The sequence below is a fragment of the Spea bombifrons genome, chromosome 3, assembly GCF_027358695.1.
Source record: "Spea bombifrons isolate aSpeBom1 chromosome 3, aSpeBom1.2.pri, whole genome shotgun sequence".
NCBI classification, from domain to species: Eukaryota; Metazoa; Chordata; class Amphibia; order Anura; family Pelobatidae; genus Spea; species Spea bombifrons.
In genome coordinates this window covers 80,750,953-80,774,647 of record NC_071089.1, presented here as the reverse complement: position 1 = coordinate 80,774,647, position 23,695 = coordinate 80,750,953, and the positions used below count along the sequence as shown (strand labels likewise).

Genomic DNA, 23,695 nt, shown 5'->3' with positions numbered 1-23,695 from the left:
GGCAAAAACACTAAGGGGGGTATAAATGACAATGCAGTGTGAAAAATCCATCCTGATGTAGACGTCTTTGACGTAGATTGTGTCCTGCTGTTTGTGTGTTTTTGGTTATCAGTGTAGCAGAGCCTGTCCTCGGGTGTGTGTGTGTATAGGTGTTGGTGTGGCAGAGCCTGTCCTGGCGTGTGTTTGGATGTTGGTGTGGCAGAGCCTGTCCTGGTGTGTGTGTTCGGTTGTCAGTGTGGCAGAGCCTGTCCTAGGGTGTGTGTTTGGGTGCCAGTGTGTCAGAGCCTGTCCTGGTGTGTGTGTGTTTGGATGTGGGTGTGGCAGAGCCTGACCTGATGTGTGTGGGTGTCTGTGTGGCAGAGCCTGTCCTGGTGTGTGTGTTTGGTTGTCGGTGTGGCAGAGCCTGTCCTGGTGTGTGTGTCTGGGTGTCGGTGTGACAGAGCCTGTGTTGGTGTGTATGTTTGGTCATCTGTTTCCTGGCACTTAACTTACAGTAGGAATTATTTAATTTATATTTATCCAGAGAGTTGTAGTGACTTCAGGGGACAAAACGTTCAAGGCCCTGAAATCATTTAGTGGAAAAGTTATTTATTGTGTTATAATATTTATTTCAAGGATTAGTCGCACTCAATTGTGGCTTCGGGCTTCCCATGTTGAATGATCAAGTATTATTTTAGCCCAATAACAAAAGTATAATTCCATAGCACATTACTTTTGGAAATTATGAATGCCCCCCCAGTTTGACTGTGGTATCTTGTGTGCCCCCCCCTATATATTGTTTCTAGAGTCGCCACTGCCATCCTCACATATCATAGTGTCATTATTGTGCACACAGGAAATATTTGCAGGGTCCGTAAAGTATATTTTTCTCTTGTATTCCCATGCAGTATCGATAATGGCTCCAGGTGTCTTTTTATAGTCTCATTTACCTTGCTAATGTAAATTTCACACCTTTAAATTTCCAAGTGGCTGAATTTACATATAATGTTGCTGAAATGACAGCTATGTAAAATCTGGGTCTCCTACGGGACTAAAATGATTATATATATATTAATGATGCCGTTTTAATGACCTTTCCTCCCGCTGCTAATGATCCCTTAGAGGATCAGAGGGCATTTCTTTCTGAATATAGACACAGTGTGGGGAATCACAGTCCGTGTATAAATTCATAGTTGGTAACAAGAAAAACCACATTACAAAGTCACTAGAAGCAAGTAAAGGATGTCAGGGAGATAGGAAAAATTTAATATGCCAAGAAATATAGACAAGTAGATCCACTGGTCATATAGGAATGGTTCACACTTCACACACAGGTAATCAGTAGACTGATTTAGGGAACAAAATCAAATAAGTGTTACGGAAAACTACAAGAGGAGGCTGGAGTAAAACTGGACGTACGTGACTCCGCATCTAACAGCTCATGGGTGGCTTGATGAAAAGGTACCCAGCAGGAACCATTCTGCTTTCCGCAGTGTATTGGAGACTGTTTGTGTATGGTAAGACTCAATGCCTTGTATATTATATATGATATGTCATAATATACCAGAACAGAAATGTATGTAGTGTTAGCGCTGAGAAATTCTAAACTGGATACCAATGCTTTAATAAAAATGGGGAAACAAGCATTACCAACCAAAAGAGCACAACGAGGGTCATGTTTCAAGCAAGATTCTGGTGCAACCGTTGGAAAGTGGTCTTATCACCATAACAACCAACAGAATGTTCCAATCAACATGAGCATTTCTTAGGTTTCTATGGTGATGAGAACAATACGTAAGCCCTATTGCATCAAAAGATCAGAGGGAAATGGCATTTTTATTTCACAACGTGTATGAGTTTCCAACCGTTCCGGCCCTAGCAGTACAACCAAATGCATGTTCAAATCACAAATTCGGTGCTGCATGTATTTAGGCCTAAAGAAATCCTTAATTGGCACATTTTGTAATTAAATGTTTGACCACGGAACTGTATCATCATTTCTAAGTAATGGGCCATAAAAGGAGAAAATATTGAGCTGGGTTAAGATAAGATTTACCACAAAATAGCTTATACTGAATGACTTGGAATTATTATTATTATGATTATTATTATCTTTTATTTATATACATCCGAGAATGTACGCAGCACTTCTTATAAAACATATATTCAAAGAATATGACAATATTAGAATTGAGAGACTAAGACAAAAATAAGGTAAAGAGGACACGGCTTGCAGGGCTGGGATGTAATATTTGACGTTGTATCTTGTATGCATTTCATATGTCAAATAACAGGTACAATTCACCACTATATTTGTGATATATTTGTCACTGTTTTGGCTAGACCATATTAAACCTAAGAAAGTATAATATCACTCACAAGTCATATTGTTTGTGCTCAAAGCATTGTGGTGTTGGTAGATTTCGGTCAAGAAAAACTAATCAGTGGTATACTAAATAATATATTTCGCTGATATCTGGCAAACAAATATACACAATATTGTTATTATTTTGGCTGTAGGAATAACCTGTATAATATAATTTACTCTCTCTGTCAGCCGCTGTAGGTAGTGCTGAGCTGCAGTGTACAGGATCTGAAGCTGGACCCACATATGAATCCCTGCAAAATGTTTTTGATAAGAAGTCTTTCCGTCCAACGTTGAATTATAGCCGGCCTACGAGTGTGAACATCTCCTTCACACTCTATGCGGTGCTAGGAGTGGTAAGGATGATGACCTGTGTTCATGCCTTCTGGGGTTCATAAGGATAGTACAGAAGAAAATGTATATATCAAGTCTCATTTGTCCGTATCTTAGCATGCTGCATAAATGATAAATAAATTAGACCTTGGTTTAAGTCCTGCAAGGGATATATTTTTGGTTTAATTTCTCCAAGTAGTGTATTTTTGGTTTAATTCCTCTAAGTAGTGTATTTTAGCTCCATGTTTCCACCATAGGGAATGATTAATGAATTTGGAGATGATAAAAAGTAGAAATATACAATAATATAATTAATTGTAAATTGAGGAATGATGGTGACAGCCATCTTTGAATTATATGAAACATTAGCAAAGGGTGTACATTTTATCAAAATGTTTCTTCAAGCCATTTTAAGGTATATAAATATTATAGTGTTAATAAATCACTATTCCGTAATTAACCTTAAATCATTAATTAAAAGACTGCCTCGTTTTAATTTTTAAAAAAAAAAAAAAAAAACTAACCTCCTTCAGGCTATATGGGGAACTTGTAGACGGTGTTCCAGGTATAGCAATGAAGACCCCAGTTTTAAATCTGATTTGGTAAACGTGTGCAAAGGTTATTTCAGAATAAAGTATCTTAGAATCATACAGACTTCATTTGATTGATTGTTTTAGTTATAACCAGCTCTTGTCCCCTCTATAGATTTCTGATATAATGTATTTTCCGCCATCTGTTTTGTTCTTTTTAGAATGAGAAAAGTCAGATTCTCACCACATTTCTCTGGCTGCGTTTGGTGAGTTACAAATACAGCTCTTTTTGTAGATTCTATGCAAATCAGTCACTGGTACTGGGACAATATTTTGCCAATTAGTTATGGTCCAGTGGAAATCAGATAGATTTTTGTAAATCCATTTTATTAGTATAGTTGCAGGTTGTTAATATTATTATATGTAACATATATTAGTTATTTGATGGCCCAGAAGATAATTACATGGGTTTTGCAGCCTTCACATGCACTTTAAGGCATGGTCAGCTTTCCAAATGCATGGGGGAATTCTTCAGAATCCCACCGTGTTCCTGTTGATTTCAAATGTTGGACCACTGAGGAGGGCAGCTGATGCAGCAGGGATGCAACTTCTAGGACAGGTAGGGGCTATTTTCAATTTTCTAAAAGTACTCCCAGTATTCTTCCGTAGTGGGGGTGTCAGAGAAATTAGATCCAAATTAGGCAATTACAATGTTTTATAGTTAGATGGATATTACTTTTTGTTCCTACGGCAGGCTAGCAGGGATACAAAACATGTCTTTCTTGCACTACCTTGTACATTCATTTTTACTCTGATTGTTGGATTAGTTTTGGCAGCACGAGTTTCTAACCTGGAGTCCAGAAAACTGTGGCTCCGTAGAGAAGATCTCATTGCCAGTTGAAGACATTTGGACACCAGATATTATTGTCTATGAATTGTAAGTGCTGATTGCTGTACTCATTCATATCATACACGTCATTCTCATACACATGTATAAGATGGTGCAAATAAATATGCATTTTTAAAATTCCTCACTTTTTCCTGTTATTTGGAAGAAATGCTGCTGTGGGCAGTAGAATGTGCTTCTCTGTGAAATCTCCTTCAAGTCTAAGGGGTTTATTCACTAAAGTGGTTGTCTAGAGGTGAGATTTCAGAAGAGTTTGCCCTTAACTCACTGACTTCATGATAAAGTATAAAAGAGCAGCCCAGTGAACTTTGTTTGAAGAGCTTATTAATACATAATTAAAGGCACACCCCAGCCATTGTACGTATTTTAATGCCTATAATAGCCTCATGGTCCCTTTAAAAATGAATGAAAGGATTCTGCAGAATCCTAGCACATGCCCGTGCCTCTTTTCCCACTCCCCAGCTCCTAGGCTTGGAGGAGATGTCTTCGGCAGGAGGGTTGCGCTGTAGCTTTTCGTAAAGGTAAGTGATTTTTATTTTATTTATTCCAGGTTGAGGAATGCATATTGAAGTATTACATGTCCATATGCTTTTTTAAAATATAATTCTAATTAACATGCAATAAATGGAGACCTGTCCTCTGATGTGCTACAAATGTTTATTACTGGCACGTATAATTTGTTTTCTCCAGTATAGATGAGGATAAGTCCCAACGCACGCCGTTTGTCTATGTCAATCACACAGGACGTGTTCGCTATGACCGGATGCTTCGCGTTGTCAGCTCTTGTAACCTTGGCATATTCAACTTCCCATTTGATGTTCAGAACTGCTCATTGACCTTTGGCTCTTACATGCACACAGGTACTGATGGCCCACACCGGGACTAATGCAAAACACAAGTACACAAAGAGATGACAGAGAATAACACAAGAACTAGAGCAATACCTGGATACCAGGGAGTCACACAGGGACTCATGCAATAACAGTAGTAATCAGGGATGGAAAGGGGGCAGCTTCAGCGGAGTTATCAGTCAAGCGTTCACGGCACCAGCCTGGTAGTTTGACTCTTAGAAGCATTGGCAAGGTGCGCTCACACACGCAATATGCACAATATTTGCATTTTTAGGGTTTCTGTAGTTTCTGATGATAGGACTCAAGTACTATATGGAGACAATTCTACTGAATCTACTATTTCACAGATAGAAACACTATATACACTGCAGTTCAAAAGTTTGGGGTCATTAAGAAATGCCCTTGTTTTGAAAGAAAAGCAAATTTTTTTCCACATTGTTAATGTTGTAAATGACTATTGTAGATGGAATATCTTCATAAGCCCTGGGTCAGGTCTAAGACTACGCCTTGCTGTGTGTGCATCTGTAGAGGCCCCAGGTAGTGGAGGGAAGATAATGAGTTCAGTTTTAGAAAGATTAAGTTTCAGGTAGCGCTGGGACATCCATGAAGAAATAGCAGACAAGCAATTGGTAATACGGGACATGAGAAATGGAGAGAGATCAGGAGAAGACAGGTAGATTTGGGTATCATCTGCATATAGGTGATACTGGAGGCCAAATGAGTTGATTCGTTTACCAAGAGATGAAGTATAAAGAGAGAACAGCAGAGGGCCAAGGACTGAACCTTGGGGGACACCAACCGAAAGTGGAAGGGGTGGTGATGTCTTGCCAAAGAAGCTGACAGAGAAGGAACGGTTAGACAGATATGAGAAGATCCAGAAGAGAGCTGTATCTCGAAGTGAGTCAAGAAGATGGTGGTGATCAACAGTATCAAAAGCAGCAGAGAGATCCAGTAGTATTAGAATAGAGTAGTGACCTTTTGCTTTAGCAGAGAGCAAGTCACTGTAGACTTGTTAGAGATGTTCCAGTGGAGTGAAGGGGTTTGAAACCAGACTGTAGAGGGTCAAGGAGGAAAGGAGAGGAAGTTACAATGAACCTCTTTAACTGTCAAATGGAAGAGATTCACACAGGGAAATACATTAAATATCAAAAATTAATCTGTATATCTGTCAAATAAACATATTTTATACATACTGTTACCCATGTTTCTAGTGAAAGATGTACGTCTTGGACTGGCTTTGCCTGTGGAACAGATTCTGCAAAACTCCTTGCAATATCTGGAAACCAGTGGTGAGTGGGAGCTCCTGAGGATAGAAGGGACACCAGACATACTGGAATTTGGCATCGATGAGTGGGATATCATTACATTTTGGGTGAGGATCAAAGGATTACGTTCGGAAAAAAGAATGGATGGATAATGAATGACTTGATATATTACAAATATGTACAAAGATCATGGTGCCAGAAATTAATGTTACATTATTATGCAGCACATTGCGTTTTTTCTTCTTGCCAGGTGGTGATCAGGCGTCGCTCCGTCCTGTATGTGGTGAACCTGTTAATCCCTAGTGCTTTCCTCATGCTGATTGATATTCTGAGCTTCTACCTCCCCCCACACAGCACAGACCGCGCTTCCTTCAAGATGACTTTGCTTCTGGGGTATACAGTGTTCCTCCTAATTATGAATGACCTGTTACCAAGCACCGCCAATGGCACCCCACTAATTGGTAAGATGATACATACCTACCACCCACTGACATGCTTGCCTAGGAAGCATTTCTTTGTGCCACTCTTCAATGGCTACCTCCAGTTCAAAAATATTGTAGTTGCATAAGTCTCAGCTATTCAGTAACAGGTGTAGTACCAAGAGCACAATAAGACCATAAAGTGCAAGGGACATCAGTGACAACATACCTATCTAATGGAATTACACTGCAAGTTACATTCAGAGGGAAATACAACCTTTTATCCAACTATCTCTATTACACACGATCCACTAAGAAACACATCTCTATTCCATGGCTACTTTTGTCACAATTACTCATTTGCTTTGTCTGTCTCTTAGGTATTTACTTCTCAGTTTGTTTGGCTCTCTTGGTGCTCAGTCTGCTGGAGACAGTCATAATCACCCATGTCCTGCATCGTGGGACCCTGCAAAGTGGGTCTGTGCCTACCTGGGTTAGACATCTTGTACTAGTATACATAGCTCGCCTTATCTGTTACCGATTTACAGTGTCCAACCCACACATTGTTTCTTCTAGTGGCCAAGTGCCACCACCAGGCAGCGAAGACAAAGCCTCAAAACCACCACCATCTAACCCCTACCATAACAAACTCTGCATCACAGGTGATTTTTTTGTATGTTTCAAGTTATAAGAGGCTGGGTTGTCTATATTACAAATACTTAGTAACATGATGGTTTCATAAAATGCCAATGAGAAGCAAAGTGATTGTCCATCTAAAAGTTTGTTGTGTGTACCTGATAATGCCATCCATTGCTGACAGCAGCGTATTATTATTATATTTACAGATTATTATTAATTATTATTAATATCCTGGCAGATCACCATGGAGGTGGCAGAGCACTGCAACAGGTTGGACAATGTATTTTAATGTACTTACAAAGTATGTTGATATGCATTCTTTGTTACTGAGGCTGCATGGGACACTAAACGGTGCCTTTAAATGTATTCCTAGAATCGAACTATTATATCACGTATCAAAGTAGCTGCCCCTGCAAACCTAATGTTCGTGGTTCTGATCTTGTAATTTGAGTACACGTGTAATCTAAAAGCAACGTCAACCCTTGTTGGTTTAGCTTGAACATATATGTCTGGTGCCCTAGTCTCTAACATTGAGCAGCAATTATAGAGAGTCCATTGAAAATAAAACTGCATTGTCTAGTCTGAGTTTATGAATTGTGTTCCATTGTGTGATGACCACAAAACCCATTTTCCAAGCTGCTGGATGTAGAATGTATAACAGTCTACAGACATACCAAAGTTGCTACGAGGGATTGTTAACCAATAATAAAACATTTTCAGTATTGGACTTGATGCCACACTATGGCTTTACAAATTGCCCCCTATCCAAAGTAGTTGGGCTATGCATTCCTCTACCTGTCAACATGATTAGGCTACATGTGATGGATGTTCTGTTGCCTTACAGGTAGAAAAAATAGACAGCAAATACGTTCAATGGATTAGATGTATAGAGATATGGATAGATTTGCATAATTATTCTATTCTTTCCTCTAAGATGGTCCCCTCTTTGTGCCCTCAGACCACATAGAGGTCCTACCAATGGTCCCAGAGCTGCTTCCCCCAGATGCCCTTAGCCCTGGCCCTGAGAGACAGCTTGCATTGATTAGTCAAAACCTGCACAAGATCAAGGAGATCATGGAGGGCAAAAACCAGCTCAAGGAACAGGAGGAAGAATGGGTCCAAGTTGGATACGTCCTAGACTGTCTGCTGTATCGTCTATACCTGATCTTCATTGGATCCTACGCCATTATCATCATCAGTGTGTGGTGTGTATGGTACAATATATAAAATAATAAGGATAAAGATGAACTACCACAAATAAATGATGACAATGTACAGTGCATTCATGCTGAATGAGCCGACTGCTTTATTGGTAGTGACACAATGGAATAAAAAGGAATAGCATATTAAAAATAAACATTTTTACAAATGCACAAAAAGATGTTATTACATTTTATGACATTTACAGTGACACAGATATATGAGGGATAGAGCAAAAAAGGCATTCGAAACAATGGAAACATGCTCTCCAGATAAAGTTACAATCAAGTGCTGTGATATCCACCTTTTCAATTTAATAGTATGTTTATCATTAAAAATATCACATCCTATTATCACATTGTAGAGGGGAGCGAGCCAAGCCCGAATTTGCCCTGTTCAGCCAGACTCATCCATAACATAAAGAAAGTCCTGGTGAGCATCTTCTTCTGAGATGACACATTTGAACTGGTTCAATTCTGGTCTTTGCTCCCCCTTTTTTGTTTAAGATTGGCCGTGATCAGCTATTTATTGTTGAGTTATACAAAATAATCCATAGGAAGAAATAATGGTGGGCTTATTATTTAAATCTAAAATCTAGAACAACAGTATATAGATTTCTGCTCCGGAGCTGTGATATCCAGCATTATAATATAGTAGGGTTCATGGAGTTTTTGTGGAGTGAGAAATCTTGCCGTGAGTTCTAAATTAGAAGATTAATTAATATGCATTTTACAGTCAAGGCACAGGCCTATTAGCAGTTATCTGCACACCTGTGCTACGGTTGGGTGTAAGCCTTGGGAAAATACAGGTCCACTCCTTGGAATACTATGTGACACACTGTGACAATGTTACCATTAACACTTTACACAACCTTCCCCCAAGAGGACGCAAGCAAGAATTAGCACATTGGTCGTTACATGTTATATATGCATGTGTGTTTTGTCCATACATAGACTATTTTTTCTTTTTAGAAGTTAATTATATTTGAATATTGACAGTTTAGGATGTTGCTTATTTGACATTGGTTTATGTACCAAAGTTTCAGTTTTATCGTTGAGAATTTCAAAAGATACGTTTTCAAAAAATCATAATAAACTGTAGCTATTATGAAACACCGTTTACCATACAGAGCACACTGGCTAAATGTCTGGTCAGAGTATACAACATCTAAATACTACATTGTTGTCATCCAGAAATCAAGTTATATCCACTTTGCTTCAGGAATTGGAAAGCATTTATAATGGTGTAATGAGTATTCTCAATTTGTGATTCACCTATTTATATATACCTAAAACTGTAGAATGTATGTGTACACGCAACAATGCGTTTACCCCAGTTACCCCCTCCTCGTCGGAGTCCGTACTGCCGCAAAGATGCACCGTGCCTTTAAGAGATATGCCTGCATATGACATCATATCCCTGTGCTCCATGTATTAAAGGCATGGGGGTGCTTTCTAACTGACCCATTGAGTAGCGGGATATGGGGGGCCCTGATTGACCAATAGGGATATCTGCCTCCCTGGTTTGGCAAGCAGGGGGAGTACCACTTCCTCGGACCTTCTGCCCTAGGCTTAGTCAGCGTAACTCAGAATACGTCACAGTGTACATGACCTTAGGGGTACTGGTGCATAGGTGCAGTAATTATTTGGTCCCCTCCCCCATAAATAACATGCACACATACTAACACACAAGCTCAGTAACAGCACATGTATACACACAAGCTCTCCCTCTCCTAGGTGCAGCTAACTCTAGGCTCAGCCCTCACACGCCATATGCTGACACAAACACACGCTAACACCATATGCTAAAACCCACACTCCAACACCATGCTCACACACATGCTAACAGCATACACTAACACACATGAATGCTGACACCATACATATACACACTCTCCAAGACCATACATTAACACACATGCACTCTAACACCATACACATACATACACACTCACCTGACATAATAGCAGAATCAAATGTTTTTACTATTATATCATGTGATGGATACCTGGTTTGACTATATATCTGCAAACAGCTCAAAGTGCCAGGAAACCTTTAAAATAATGCTGACTTCTCTGATAGCAAAGACATTGTGTATCTCCTGTTGGAATACACCTGTCTGCAAGCAGGGTGTGCCTTTTTTTTTGCCTGAGAAGGGGGGTTAGGGAGGGAGAGGGGAGATCCTGAGAAGGGGGGTTAGGGAATGAGAGAGGAGATCCTGAGAAGGGGGGTTAGGGAGGGAGAGGGGAGATCCTGAGAAGGGGGGTTAGGGAGGGAGAGGGGAGATCCTGAGAAGGGGGGTTAGGGTTGGAGAGGGGAGATCCTGAGAAGGGGGGTTAGGGTTGGAGAGGGGAGATCCTGAGAAGGGGGGTTAGGGTTGGAGAGGGGAGATCCTGAGAAGGGGGGTTAGGGAATGAGAGAGGAGATCCTGAGAAGGGGGGGTTAGGGAGTGTGTGTCTGAGTGTGTGTGTCTGAGTGTGTCTGAGTAAGAGTGTGTGTGAGTGTGTGTGTCTGAGTGTGTGTGTGTCTTACTGTGTGTGTGGTTTCCCAGATAGCATTGATTCTGATGAAGTTTTTTTTGTTCAGTTTTTTTGTTCAAAGAGGTGCTTTTTCTTTCATATTTGCCTTATAAGTGGTATAAATGTTATAATAAATGTTATAATGTAATAAATATTATTCCAACATTAAGTTCATAGCTTCCAAGTTAAAATTATTTTTTCTTACTCAAATTTCCTTGTTAAAATGGGGGTGCGTGTTATACACCAGTGCGTGTTATACGCCGATAAATACGGTAATTGAGAAGCAATGTATTGCTGTTTAAATACACGTATAGTTCTATAGACAAATCTTACGGTTTGAGCTTCCACAAAACAGGCACGTAAGGATAGGAAAATAAAGTGCACTGATCCCCCCCCCCAGAAGTTTGATACATTAATAAAGCTATTTTAATAATTCCACTTACATCACAACCAGTTAAATGACTTCATCTATCGGTGATATGTAACTCAATGGAAGAACAAAGCAGGCAAACACTAACATGAATTATCCAACCAGCGCAAAATACGCGCACATATTAAAGAAACTGGCATAGCAAGAACGCTTTCTGAAGCAGATGTCGCGCTCACTATTGTGGCCCAACCTGGCTACCGTACACGATGTTCTTGCACTGTGTGGACGGTGTCCGCAGAGGGACTGCCTGCACGCGTTGTGAACCTTCATGTCATGGCTTCGCGGGTCGGGAAACGAGGAGCACCGGCGGAGGATGAGCAGCTTCCTTTACAGGCTGTTCTGATAGCTGACAGCTTCAACCGGAGGTTCTATCCTATCACCAAGGATCGGCCACGGGTGAGCGCGGTACAAATTGATTAGGCTGGTTGTTACAGTAGGTGAATGGTGCTTAGGAGTGGATGAGTGCTGAAGTTTGAACCCTATGGTAATACGAGCCTCCTGAATCCATATACATATAGTGTATAGTATTTACGTCCAACGTGTGAACGGCGATATGTGCGCCATGTGGTACTGCTGTTATCGCGGACTACCGATCCCACAATTCTCAGCCAGCTGTAGCATGATCGATGTATCAGAGCCAACACTTCCAGGTGTCCCTGTTGCTATTCCTGTTGTATTCTTTATTATGACCTAGAGCAGCACCGTGATATCGCCTGTGAACGGTGTCGGTTCCGTATTCTAAACGTACCTGGGAATACTCAGGGTGGCACAGCCTGGATCTGACTCCTCCCCATTCTTCACTGCTTTCATCATAATATAAGACTGCCAACCAGCAAATTATGGCTGATATACCTGCTTGAATGCAGGTGACTTGAATAAGTGTGTCTTTAAATTATGGCAAGTCACCCTTTGGGTAACATATTTGGCGAGTCACAGCAAAGGATGTTCATGATGGCCTATTAAAGGGTTAACATGTCAAGAGTCTCTGCTCATTGTTATGATTAGTATGTTATTGTATAATCGTATGTAACGGTGGACACAAATAAAAATCAAGAAGTATATTTGTATCAGAACCCCGTGGACTAACGGAGCAGCCAACTTTACGTCCTTTTCTCAACAAATGGCTGACTATTCTTCCCTGTTATCTCTGCCAGCCTTTGATAGGGTGGGGTAAGGAGAAGACAGATAACTTCAGGACAGGAATTTAAATAAATAATGCCCCCCCCCCCCCGATCTCAGTTTAAACCAAAAATCTCCAAACAACAGTTCCCAAAACAAAAATATACATTACCGAATGGTATCCATTATCGGTGAGACGGTTGCCCTAATTGTTCTAATTTAAACGCAACATTTTCTAATTGTACGCATGGCTTTAGAGGAAGAATGGAATAACATACAACCAAATGTAAAGTCAGAGAGAGAGTTCTGCCCTTGGATTACTTCTTTGCTCCTTCCATGGTCGTTTAATGCAACAGCTTTGGTAATTCCACATGAAGATTCCCTGTGTTGTCTGTTGATACATTCTGGGGATTCATAGGTTTGGCTATATCATGGCCAGGACCCGGTTTACGTTCCGGGTACCACTAGGCACTGAGACCACTGGCGCTCCGGTGTGTTACAAATACAAAATGTTTTTTAGTAGTTTTGCATCTATAATTAAATATTGTGTCTCGTTGTTGAAACCACAAACTGTTTTATATCATAAATTTGATACTATTTATAATATATAATTACAAAGTATAACACCCAATTCTTGAAAATTGCAACCTAATACAGAACAACTTGTGCTATTAGGCTTGATTGGTTTATCAAAGTATTTCTGCTGACTGTGCTTTATTCCTTTTTCATTTGGCCCATAATTAACAATGTTCTATGTCCCTGACTATTGGCCGCAGGCTCTTCTTCCATTAGCCAATGTGGCTCTAATAGATTACACTCTGGAATTTCTCGCAGCCAATGGAGTGAAGGAAACATTTGTGTTCTGCTGCTGGATGGCGAATGAGATAAAAGAACATCTGAGGTGAGTAGAGGTTTTATATAAACCATTTTGTGGTTGGCAGTTGGGCACTGGCGTGTAGTACATGCAGTAAATGAGTTTGTACCTCAACTTTTGTCTGCTGTAGGAAATCCAAATGGTGTAGGCCAACCAGCTCCAATGTGGTTCGTGTGGTGACATCTGAACTCTATCGCTCTCTTGGAGATGTCCTGAGGGATGTTGATGCCAAATCCCTACTGAGATCAGATTTCATTTTAGTCACTGGAGATGTCGTGTCCAACATCAATATTGAAACAGCCTTGGAAGCACATAGGTAAATGAGAGAACCCTTTGTGTGTGGAGAAATAGAGAGTATGAGATGTTAATGAGCATGTATTTTTATCGCGGTTTCCCTTTCCATGTTGAATACCCTTTTCAACTTGTTTTGTAGAACACGACGAAAATTGGAGAAGAATGTGTCCGTTATGACCATGATTCTCAAAGAGTCTTCCCCTGGTCATCACACACGTTGTCAAGAGGACGATGTTATCATTGCTATGGATAGCAAGACAAACCGAGTGCTGCTTTTTCAGAAGAGCCAGGACATGAAGCGTTATCATTTTCCAATGGTAGGTGTGCTTCTCTTCTTCCTACCATAACTGATTACATTCTTCTTATCCTAGAGAACCAATAAATGTCAACTATGTATATATTTGTTTGTTCATCGATAACCTCTTAGATGAAGAGGAGAACGCGACAGTTAGTTTTCAACCATGTCAACAGGGTAGTTGGACTTTGCTACTTAGTGATATTTCTGTAATTATAATTCATTTTAATTGTTGAAACACCAAAAGCATGAGATGTCCAAGAATAACGTTTCAATTGCCCAGGCCTAGCTTAAGGCGAGGAAAAATGTATTTTTAGCTGTCTAGTCATAGTTGCCCTATGGGATTTTATGCAGGGACCTTTGTGGAGGAGTTACTCAAGGAGGTCGGTAGTTAACAGTAGAAAGGTTCCACTGTCCTGTGAACTTGCAGGTTATTGAATACAACCTCTATGTTCTCTGAAGTGGGTAGAGCCAGAGTTCTGTTAAGTGCATCACAGTTCTATTTTTTGATTGCTTTATTTATTTTGCAGAGCATTTTCCAGAGTAAGACTGATGAAATTGAGCTGCGCCGTGATTTGCTGGATTGTCACATCAGCATCTGTTCTCCACAGGTAAGTTACGAGAGGACGTTTTACCAACCGCTTCACTGTATCCCACATAATAACTACCAGGATCTACTCTCGGGATTTAATACAATTCATTGCCCAGAGAAGGGATAAAACCGCTAACAGCACTCCGCCATCTTGTACAGAACCATATGGGCCATTAGAAAAGCCGTTACTTTTTAGTTAATTTCACCTTCAAACTCAATTTGCGTTACTTTTTACGTAGTGGTTCCCCACTGCATGGCTATTTCTAGCACGTATTTCTTTTGTGGTCCACTTTCTTTATGTTCTCTGTCCATCTCCTTTCCTCACAGGTTGCAGAATTGTTTACAGATAACTTTGATTATCAAACAAGGGATGACTTTGTCCGCGGCCTTTTAGTGAATGAAGAGGTGAGGCATCTGTAGTGAGATGTTGTTAGACTGGTATTTCGATTTGTCATTCTTCTATATTTTGCTTATCGTGTAAATAATTTACATTCATATATTCAGATCTTGGGGAATCAGATCCACCTTCATGTGACTCAGGAAGAGTATGGTGCTCGTGTTTCCAACCTCTTGATGTATGAAGCTGTCACCTCTGACATTCTGTGTCGCTGGCTGTACCCCATCACCCCTGAAACCAACTTCACAGATCAAACTGACCAGATCTATACCCACTCCCGTCACAACATATATCGAGGGTCAGAAGTCAGTAGAGGCCACGGCAGCAGTCTGCAAGAGAACGTGTTGATCGGCAGACAAACGACAATTGGTGCGAAGTGCAGCATCAGAAATGCCACCATCGGACGGAACTGCAACATTGGTAAGAGAAAACGACTGAGGATGATGGGCATTGGAGGTAGACAAAATAACTCTTTTTATGAACGTAATGACTACTGTAAATGCAGAAAAGTATGATCTGAAGGTCTTTGCTGCATTTTCTTGCGCTGAACAGGCTTTATGGAGAACGCATGTTGTATTGTGAGAAATAAAACAAGAAGTTAGAAAAACTTCCTAGTTCTGGCACCATGTGTTTGTTTTAACCCCTTAACGACAATCCACGTACATGTACGGGGTTGCCGTGCAACGAGATAACGACAATGCCCGTACATGTACGGGCTGCCGTTAAATAGCTGCATTGCCGCATCCACGGAAGCCTCCCAAGTGAGGCTGACCGTGGATCCGGGGAGGGCAGCCCTCCCCGGAAGAAAAATGGCCGCCGCCACACCGATCATCAAAGATCGCGCCCGGCTAAAACAGCTTAGGAAGCGATCGGAATCGCTTCCTAAGCATAAACGGTGTTACTGACATGCCTCGATATCGAGGCATGCCAGCAACACTACCCCCCTACCCCGATCGCCTTGTGATTGCTCCGAAGAGCAACCACAAGTGCCATCCTGTAAATGACGTTGCCGTCATTCACAGGATGGCATCAACAATAGATATGAGTTCATAGAGGGTCTATCCAACCATGCAAGGTCAATGGAGTCCAGCTCACTAATGAGTGATTAGTAAAAAAAATGTAAAAAAATAAATAATATGGTAACATATAAAAATCCCCACTGTCACCAAAAAAAAAAAAAAAAAAAAAATTAATAAGCAAGTCCTAAAATTCTTTATCTTTACAAAAATTCCAGCATGGAAAGAGTTAAAATATTGGCATTACAAATGCCCATAGGGTGTCTCGTATTAAAAAATGCGTGAGTGGATGGGATAAATTGAATTGGCCGGGTTCAAAGGTGTCCCAAATATGGGACATGGGGGCAGTAGGATCAGATGTCTAAATGGCCAAAAAATACACACCTCACAAAGGCGGCCTTTTACCTCCCAAATAACCCAACAAACCCATGCATGTGGGATATCACTGCGCTCAGGAGATGTTACTGAACACATATTGTTTGACAGGGACATATACCAGGAGCGATAAATTTATACCTGAAGTACAACGTGTGTGAAAAAAATACAAAAAAATGTACTACCATAAAGTTTCACAAAGGCTGGTGGTAAAATTAGTGCATGGAAAGGGTTAAATTACCAGCATTTGAAATACCTTGGGGTGTCTAGTTTTTAAAAATATATGACTTGATGGGGTAAATTGCATTGGCCACCTTCAAAGATACCCAAAATGGCACATGGGGGGAAGAATTACCAGATTTGGAAAAAAAGGTTTTGAAATGGCAAAACGCTACCTGTACTTATTGCCCCATAATGTGTAGAAAAAAGCAAAAAAACATAAAAACATTGGGTATTTCTAAACTCAGGACAAATAGTAGAATCTATTTAGCAGGTTTTTTCATTCGTTTTTGCAGATGGGTAAAAGTTTTTTGTTTAAAAAGTGAGAAAAAGTAATTTTTTAACAAAAAATCCCCATATTTTATCATTTTTTTTTATAGTAAATTAGATGATATGATAAAATTAATGGTATCTAAAGAAAGCCCTGTTTGTCCTGAAAAAAACAATATATAATATGTGTGAGAGCACGAAATGAGAAAGAAGAAAATCACAGCTAAACAGGAACACCGAAAAATGTTAAAATAGCCATTGTCCCACAATATACTACGAGTAATAACCCCTATTGTCCTTAAGGGGTTAACCAATCTTTACTCCACTAAACACAAATATATGAGAAAATGTGTTTTCAGAAACTATTTGTAAATAAATAAATAACCCTAATGTTAAACTGAACCGGGACGAGGCTAAAAAATGGAATATTGCTGCTACCCTTTTTTATGATTTTCTTGACAGGGGACAGAGTGATTTTGGAGAATGTGTATATCTGGGATGGGGTTCACATTGAAGATGATGTTAAAATCAAAAATTCAATCATTTGCAACGATGTTGTTGTGAAAGAAAAGGTGCAGATAAATCCACACTGTGTCCTGACCTCCAAGGTAATGGTGAAAATAATAATTATTATTACGGATTGAGTTATATAGCGTATATATGGTATTATAATTTATTCAAGATGACGAGTCACAACCTTTTTTGTGTTATAATTGTGTATTCTGTTCTTTGATCTCCAGGTTGTTGTGGGCCCCGACTTGCAGATCCCAGAGAATACGGTGATTTCTCTGCATCATCCTGATGAGGATGACGATGATGATGATGAATTCAGTGATGATGCAGGACATGGCAAAGAAATAGAGCGATCAAAGGTCAAAGGTAATGGGGCATAAACGTGTTATTGTGCTGATTTTTTGTGATAAGGTCCGAGTGTAAAATAACACCTTGTGATTGCAGGATATAACAAAGATGAAGTTGGATCAGAGGGTCAGGGTTATGTGTGGAAAGCTTCAGAAATTACAGAAGATGAAGAAAATGAGCTGCAGAGGAGTTTTTGGGGTAAGTAGTGACAGGCGGTGGTGTTTGCTGCTCAGTCTAAAAGAGGCAATGTGTTGCTTAGAAGAATTAAGTTGGATATGTGCTAATCTCTCTACATATAAAAGTCATGTCACCTTGGGAGTTGTTGGTCATGCTAGGTGGAGTCCATTCCCGGTCCTTCATGTGATATTGCTTTGTGTGAAGAAGATAGTTTGGGGTCTAAATATTTGTATCATTTTGTCTGTATGTAATATTAAAATTAGTTAACGTTGTCTATAGTGTAGCCAGCTGAATGTAGAGCAGCGCAATTTAAAAAAAGATAGCTGTGCAAAGTTGTGGTTATACATACAGGTGCGTGTGTGTGTGTGTATATATACCATATAATATTAGAAGAATGTGTATGTGTGTACATGTATGGATGACCTAGAGCTTGCAATAGGTCTCTAACTCTCCTTTTTAATGCTGTATGTTGCGTTGTCCTCTCCAGCAATAAATCTAAAAATGATCTCACAGCAATTGGAAACTGTCTTCTTTAATGGTCGTACTTCCTTTGTATGCGATATTTATCCATCGTTATTCTGCAGGATTGACTCTGACCACGGAAGAGATCAGCGATGGTGAGAGTGAGATAATTGCAGGGTCTGAGCAGATGGATAGTCGTACAGCCTCCCCACAGTTTGACGATATTAAAGGTAACTATATCCCGTTACAGAGCCATTGCAGTGGCCTGTGTAGCCATAGTGTGTAGTATTGTATTTTCAGAAAAATTGCTTCCTTGAGACTGTCGAGTATATTGACTCGGAGAGGAACAAATAAGTAGCTGAAGGTAGTAGAAGTAAGCTCCATGTGGAATATTACTTTGGATTCTAGTAGGGGGGGCTCAGTCGCCTATCCTTTTCGTATCTCTCACAATGATAATTTGACATGATCTGTTATGCTACACAGTCGTTGAATATTCGGTGTATGGTGGCTGTCCAGAACACATGGAAACAGAGTAGTTATGTGATAAATGAAATAAATCATATGGACGTCTCAGGTGAGATGTGATATTTGGGGTGCTCATCAGCAGGGCCGGCCCAAGGCAAAATGCCACCTGGGGCAAATTTTAAAATGCCCCCCCCCTATCTACCCTTCCTCTCCCTCCGTCCCTGCCGCCCCCCATTATCTACCCTTCCTCTCCCGCCGCCCCCCTCCCTTGTACTTACATTTCAGCAGTCCTGCGGCGAGTCTCCCTGTTCGGTCTCGGTGCCGGCTTGTAATGCTGAGCGCCGGAAATGAGGTAATCTTCCGGCACTCAGCATTACAAGCCGGCACTGAGACCGAACAGGGAAACTCGCCGCAGAGGAGAGAGAGAGGGGCGCAGAGCGGGTACTGACAGCTTGGTAAGCGAAAACCACTCGGCGCCCCTTTCTCTCTCTTTCGCTTTAAAAAAAAAAAAAAAAAGGGCTTGGGGCGGCAAAGTGCTGCCCCTTCAAAAGTCCCGCCTGGACCGGTTCCCCCACTCGGCTCCATTGTCGGGCCGGCCCTGCTCATCAGGCCCGCAGCACTCTCTGTGAACTGGCCCAGTACAGTAACATACAAGAAAGCTGTGGTTTTGAGGTTCATCACAAGGAAAGGTCACACTCGACTCTCCTGCTTAAACTAATACAGATGTCCTTCTGTTCAAGTTTTCCAGAATGAGGTTTTGGGAACGTTGCAGAGAGGAGTGGAGGAGAACATTTCATGTGACAATCTGGTGTTAGAAATTAACTCCCTCAAGTAAGTGAAAATAATTTGGAATGGGCTACTCGTGTATGTTGATCTGCTATTCACGTGCAACTTGTATTTATTTTCCGATAGGTATGCCTATAATATCTCCCTTGTAGAGGTCATGCAGGTTCTCTGTAGAGTGGTCCTGGAATTCCCAATGCAACAGCTCGACGGAATGCTTGACGTTAACCCCTATTGCGCTGCCCTGCTCCCCGTGAGTTTTATGTACTACATTTCTCTAACCTATGAATAGTTATGGCTTCCACATGCACTTGCTCTAATCCCCCTCCCCTTATTTGTCATCAGCTTCTCAAGAGATGGACCCCAGTATTTAAGAACTACGTAAAGCGGGCCTCAGACCATCTTTGTTGTCTGGGAGCTATTGAGGAGTTCTTCCTGGACCATGACACTTTGTGGGCTGGTATTGCAAAGGTATGGCAGAAGTTGTCATTTAAGATATATCTTTGTTCGTTACATTTTTTTGCAGTACAGATATACAACGTATTCCAACATTATACATAGCAATGGGTAAAAACAGACACACTAAAAGATATAAAAGTAACAAGGGCCATCCTTCAGGAAAGGTTACATTCTACAGCAGAGTTTCTTAACTCACACGTTGCTCTTTAGAAAGTGGTTGATCTACCTTTGCATGTGCGGTTGGTGGTACATGAGGACAGATGTTTCTAAGGGACAGCAGATTCAAACTGTAAACAATGTTTTGGTGAACGATATAGGTTGGCGAGTGTATATACTTACATGGTAAATCGTCCCCTTCCTTTAGTGTCGCTAACAGGTTGGGAGGCTTACCAGATATCACAATCATTGAATAAGAGGCCTAGTTTTCAATGAGAGGGTTGACTCTCATAGTAGTAAAAGCTTTCCCGGTACATCACTTTCAGCACTCCCAGTGTTTTTTTCTGGTTAATGTCAGCCCATCATGCGTGCATAAATTGATGGGATCAGTACCTACTAAAAGGGCCATGATTAGATGAAATTGGAAGGGTCACTTGGCAAACTAGGTTTGAATAGAGGTTCATCTGACGCTGTCTAGATGACTGGCTAGCAACACCTTTAATTAAGTGTTTGTTAATAGTTTAAACCAGGGGTTGACAAATTTGGTTTGGATCTAGGAGCCAGCAAAAAATGCATTTTTTTTCCTTTTTTTTTCTTCCAATCAGGTTTTTATTGTCATATATTTAAAGTCATATCTCCTCCTTCCTTTCTGTCTAAAGTGCTACTCCACCACCATCAAGTCCCCATAATACATACTAATATATTTCATAATTAAGAAATATGCAGAGGGAGCAGCATTCCCGATGGCAGTCCTGGCGAGTGCTACCCCCTTGTCCTGCAAAACCCTGGGTGCCAGGAAGGTTGCCATGTCTAGTTGTCATGGCGACCTTGTGCCTGGAGTTTGTCAAGCACTGGTTATCATAAGGCATGAGGCAGTAGAAGTAAAGGTTACCATTTAAGCATATGGTTATAGAGACGATGTGCTAGTACGGTAATGATCAATAGGTCTAGGATTGATATCTGATCTGTCTTGTTCTGTGCGAACTTGCGTTAACAAATCTTTCTCTGCAACATATAGGTGCTTATGGATTTCTACCAGCAAGATGTGATAGCAGAGGAGATGATTCTTCGTTGGTTTTCAAAGACCGATATCACTGAAAAGGGTCGCCAATTGCGTAAAAGACAAGTGGTAAGGGCAAAGACGACCCTTCGATATATTTCTAGTAACCTAGTCGCAAGTATCCACTGATTTATTGTGATGTGGTTTAACAGCCTTTTCTAACCTAATATTTTCCCCAAAGCTTCAGAAGTTTATCCAGTGGTTGGAAGAAGCTGAAGAGGAATCTTCAGAAGATGAGTGATGTAGAAGAGGTGGCTCCTGCTTGCCCTTCACTTTACTAGGTTCCCGTTGGGTAATCCTTGAGAATGCTTAAAAGTGCTAACATATCCCTTCAACTGCAGTTTGAGAAAAACATCCTGAGGACATCTCCACTGCCATTAAAATCTGGAACTGTGGTCTCCTTCCATGAATTGTACAAGCTTAAAGGACCTCTTCCATGCTACTAATGACTTGACTATTCCACACCATCTGGTAGAACATAATTATTGTTACATAAGGCAGCTTTATGATAACATAACTACCGAGCAATCACTGCTTTGTGTACTAGAGGGACTTGGAGTTGGCCTCTACAAGTAAACAGATATCTTTGCTTCGGCCTCCTCTCCATGTGTTCGGAGACAGCTTGTATGCATGTCTCCATGGGAGAGGGATCAACTTATAGGAAGCTGCTGGAAGGATGTTTCACTGCACAGACTGCCGTGTATGAGAATGCAAATATTTATTTCAGGGATCAAATAAAGAGTATATTGATGTGGCTTATGTGTTCACTCTCTGATAGTACACAAGTTGGTTCCCTATACCTGCACCCATGTAATGTAAGAAAACAAGACCGCAAGGTTTAATGGATGCGTTACAATTCTAGGTTTCTACTTCAAGGGACGGTGGAGCCATTATATGCATGTAGTAGCAACCCCCCCCCCCTTGCAAATGCATGCAGGCATTTAACAGGACACCCCTAATCCAGTTGCAATATTTCCCCATCTCGTTGGCTTGCAATGTATGAGTTCAGCCAAACACACCTCCAGCTTGTGAGTGCGCACAATATATACCACAACCAGCCTTTTTGAGTGTTTAGCTGTACACAAATTCCAAGGGGTCTAGTAAGACCCCAACCCACACACATGGAATTGCCCCATTAATGTCAGTGGGATCGTCCTCAAAATTGGAAAGTGGAGGTGGTCGACGCACTGTAGCTCTGAAACTGCAGCTTCTCCTAAAAGTTATTGTCTTTTATAAATAAAGAATGCAAAGTACTCTAATATCCATTTTATTTGGGGAGGCTGCATGGGATATTAAACTGTTCCTTTAATATAGGCAGTGTCCATACCATCTTATAATCTTTTTGTGTATTTTATTATTATTACTAATAATTAACACCACATTTAATTGCTTGTACCTTCCTACTAGCTATGCAACAGGCATTTCTTCTTTTGGCCACCAACAATAGGATTTGTTGGAAGGAAAAAGTGGCACATTTTGCAACTGAAAGGTATTTTTTCCTAATTGAAATCCGCCTATAGTTTTCTTTGTTAAATGGTGCTACGCCATTACCTCTGCTTCTGTAGCTCTTTAGCTACAGTGTTGAAGGTAAGATACCGGTAATGTTCCGAAGCATCGGTGAGGCAGGCACACAAGCAGTGTTATGTGAAATAGAACGTATATGTTTGCACTTGTTCCAAACATTCCAGGGAACGCCCAGGATCCATAGAACATTGGTGCAATATACATTATGAGATGCGCATTCATGGGGCTTATTTTTTAATGAAGCCGGATTGACAAGAAGGTTTGTCTTGGGGAAGGGTCTAGTGAGGCTTCCATCCTGGGTTCTGCAATGTCACTGCTTACCCCTCTCTTTGGGTCAAGGTCACATCGCCTGCTTGTTCCTAAAAAGTTCCTGCACATCCTGAGAACAGCCCTAAGGATTGAGAGGCTTCCTATGAATTCTGGATATTGTGTGTGTATATAAAATATATATATATATGTGTGTATATGTAATATCGTATTGATAGGGCTGCCTTGAGCCAGGACCTAGTAGGACTCCCGGCCATGGTGCCAATAGATTGTCTTTGCTAAATACTTTCACTATACGGAATGTGCTGGTGCTATATGAATAAATGGAATATATTGTAATAATCTAAGGAGCACAGAAAGGTAAATGAAAATGTTGCCAAATACCTCACTAAGAACAATCCTTCTATGGAATTGGATATAATATGGGTGCCTAGCAAAGCCGCAGGGGTGTGGGGTGCTTCTTGGCTAGCTACCCCATGTCGAGGCGGATTTGTTAAGATCCATTTAGGCAGTCTGTTTTCTACATGCTGATCTTTCCATGATCCTTGATCTCATAACGGTCCCATAGGCTCCCGTGCTTAAATCCCTCACTGT

General features: G+C 40.8%; 2 protein-coding genes across 2 annotated transcripts; both read left to right on the top strand.

Moving 5' to 3' along the window:
- Nucleotides 1–1,291: 1,291 nt before the first annotated feature.
- Nucleotides 1,292–8,568, top strand: LOC128484043 (5-hydroxytryptamine receptor 3A-like). Its single transcript, XM_053460362.1, has 9 exons — nucleotides 1,292–1,313; nucleotides 2,537–2,700; nucleotides 3,429–3,473; nucleotides 4,035–4,144; nucleotides 4,805–4,974; nucleotides 6,177–6,356; nucleotides 6,455–6,691; nucleotides 7,030–7,311; nucleotides 8,247–8,568. The coding sequence occupies exons 1-9, from the start codon at nucleotides 1,292–1,294 to the stop codon at nucleotides 8,513–8,515; spliced, it is 1,479 nt and encodes a 492-aa protein (XP_053316337.1). The 3' UTR covers nucleotides 8,516–8,568.
- A 3,047-nt stretch (nucleotides 8,569–11,615) lies between these two features.
- On the top strand, nucleotides 11,616–22,065 carry EIF2B5 (eukaryotic translation initiation factor 2B subunit epsilon). Its single transcript, XM_053460032.1, has 16 exons — nucleotides 11,616–11,832; nucleotides 13,332–13,456; nucleotides 13,560–13,745; nucleotides 13,863–14,040; nucleotides 14,549–14,629; nucleotides 14,938–15,015; nucleotides 15,115–15,427; nucleotides 17,350–17,495; nucleotides 17,628–17,766; nucleotides 17,845–17,946; nucleotides 18,510–18,617; nucleotides 19,593–19,683; nucleotides 19,765–19,888; nucleotides 19,981–20,106; nucleotides 21,269–21,379; nucleotides 21,492–22,065. The coding sequence occupies exons 1-16, from the start codon at nucleotides 11,710–11,712 to the stop codon at nucleotides 21,549–21,551; spliced, it is 2,091 nt and encodes a 696-aa protein (XP_053316007.1). The 5' UTR covers nucleotides 11,616–11,709; the 3' UTR covers nucleotides 21,552–22,065.
- The last annotated feature ends 1,630 nt before the right edge of the window (nucleotides 22,066–23,695 follow it).

Excerpts from the sequence above, each read along its gene's own strand:
- LOC128484043 (XM_053460362.1), top strand. The coding sequence starts at position 1,292 with ATGGTTCACACTTCACACACAG. Across the intron at positions 1,314-2,536 it reads GGTTCACACTTCACACACAG|CCGCTGTAGGTAGTGCTGAG; the intron begins GTAATCAGTAGA and ends TCTCTCTGTCAG. Across the intron at positions 3,474-4,034 it reads CATTTCTCTGGCTGCGTTTG|TTTTGGCAGCACGAGTTTCT; the intron begins GTGAGTTACAAA and ends TTGTTGGATTAG.
- EIF2B5 (XM_053460032.1), top strand. The coding sequence starts at position 11,710 with ATGGCTTCGCGGGTCGGGAAACGAGGAGCACCGGCGGAGGATGAGCAG. Across the intron at positions 17,767-17,844 it reads AGAGCGATCAAAGGTCAAAG|GATATAACAAAGATGAAGTT; the intron begins GTAATGGGGCAT and ends TTGTGATTGCAG. Across the intron at positions 20,107-21,268 it reads TGTGGGCTGGTATTGCAAAG|GTGCTTATGGATTTCTACCA; the intron begins GTATGGCAGAAG and ends TGCAACATATAG.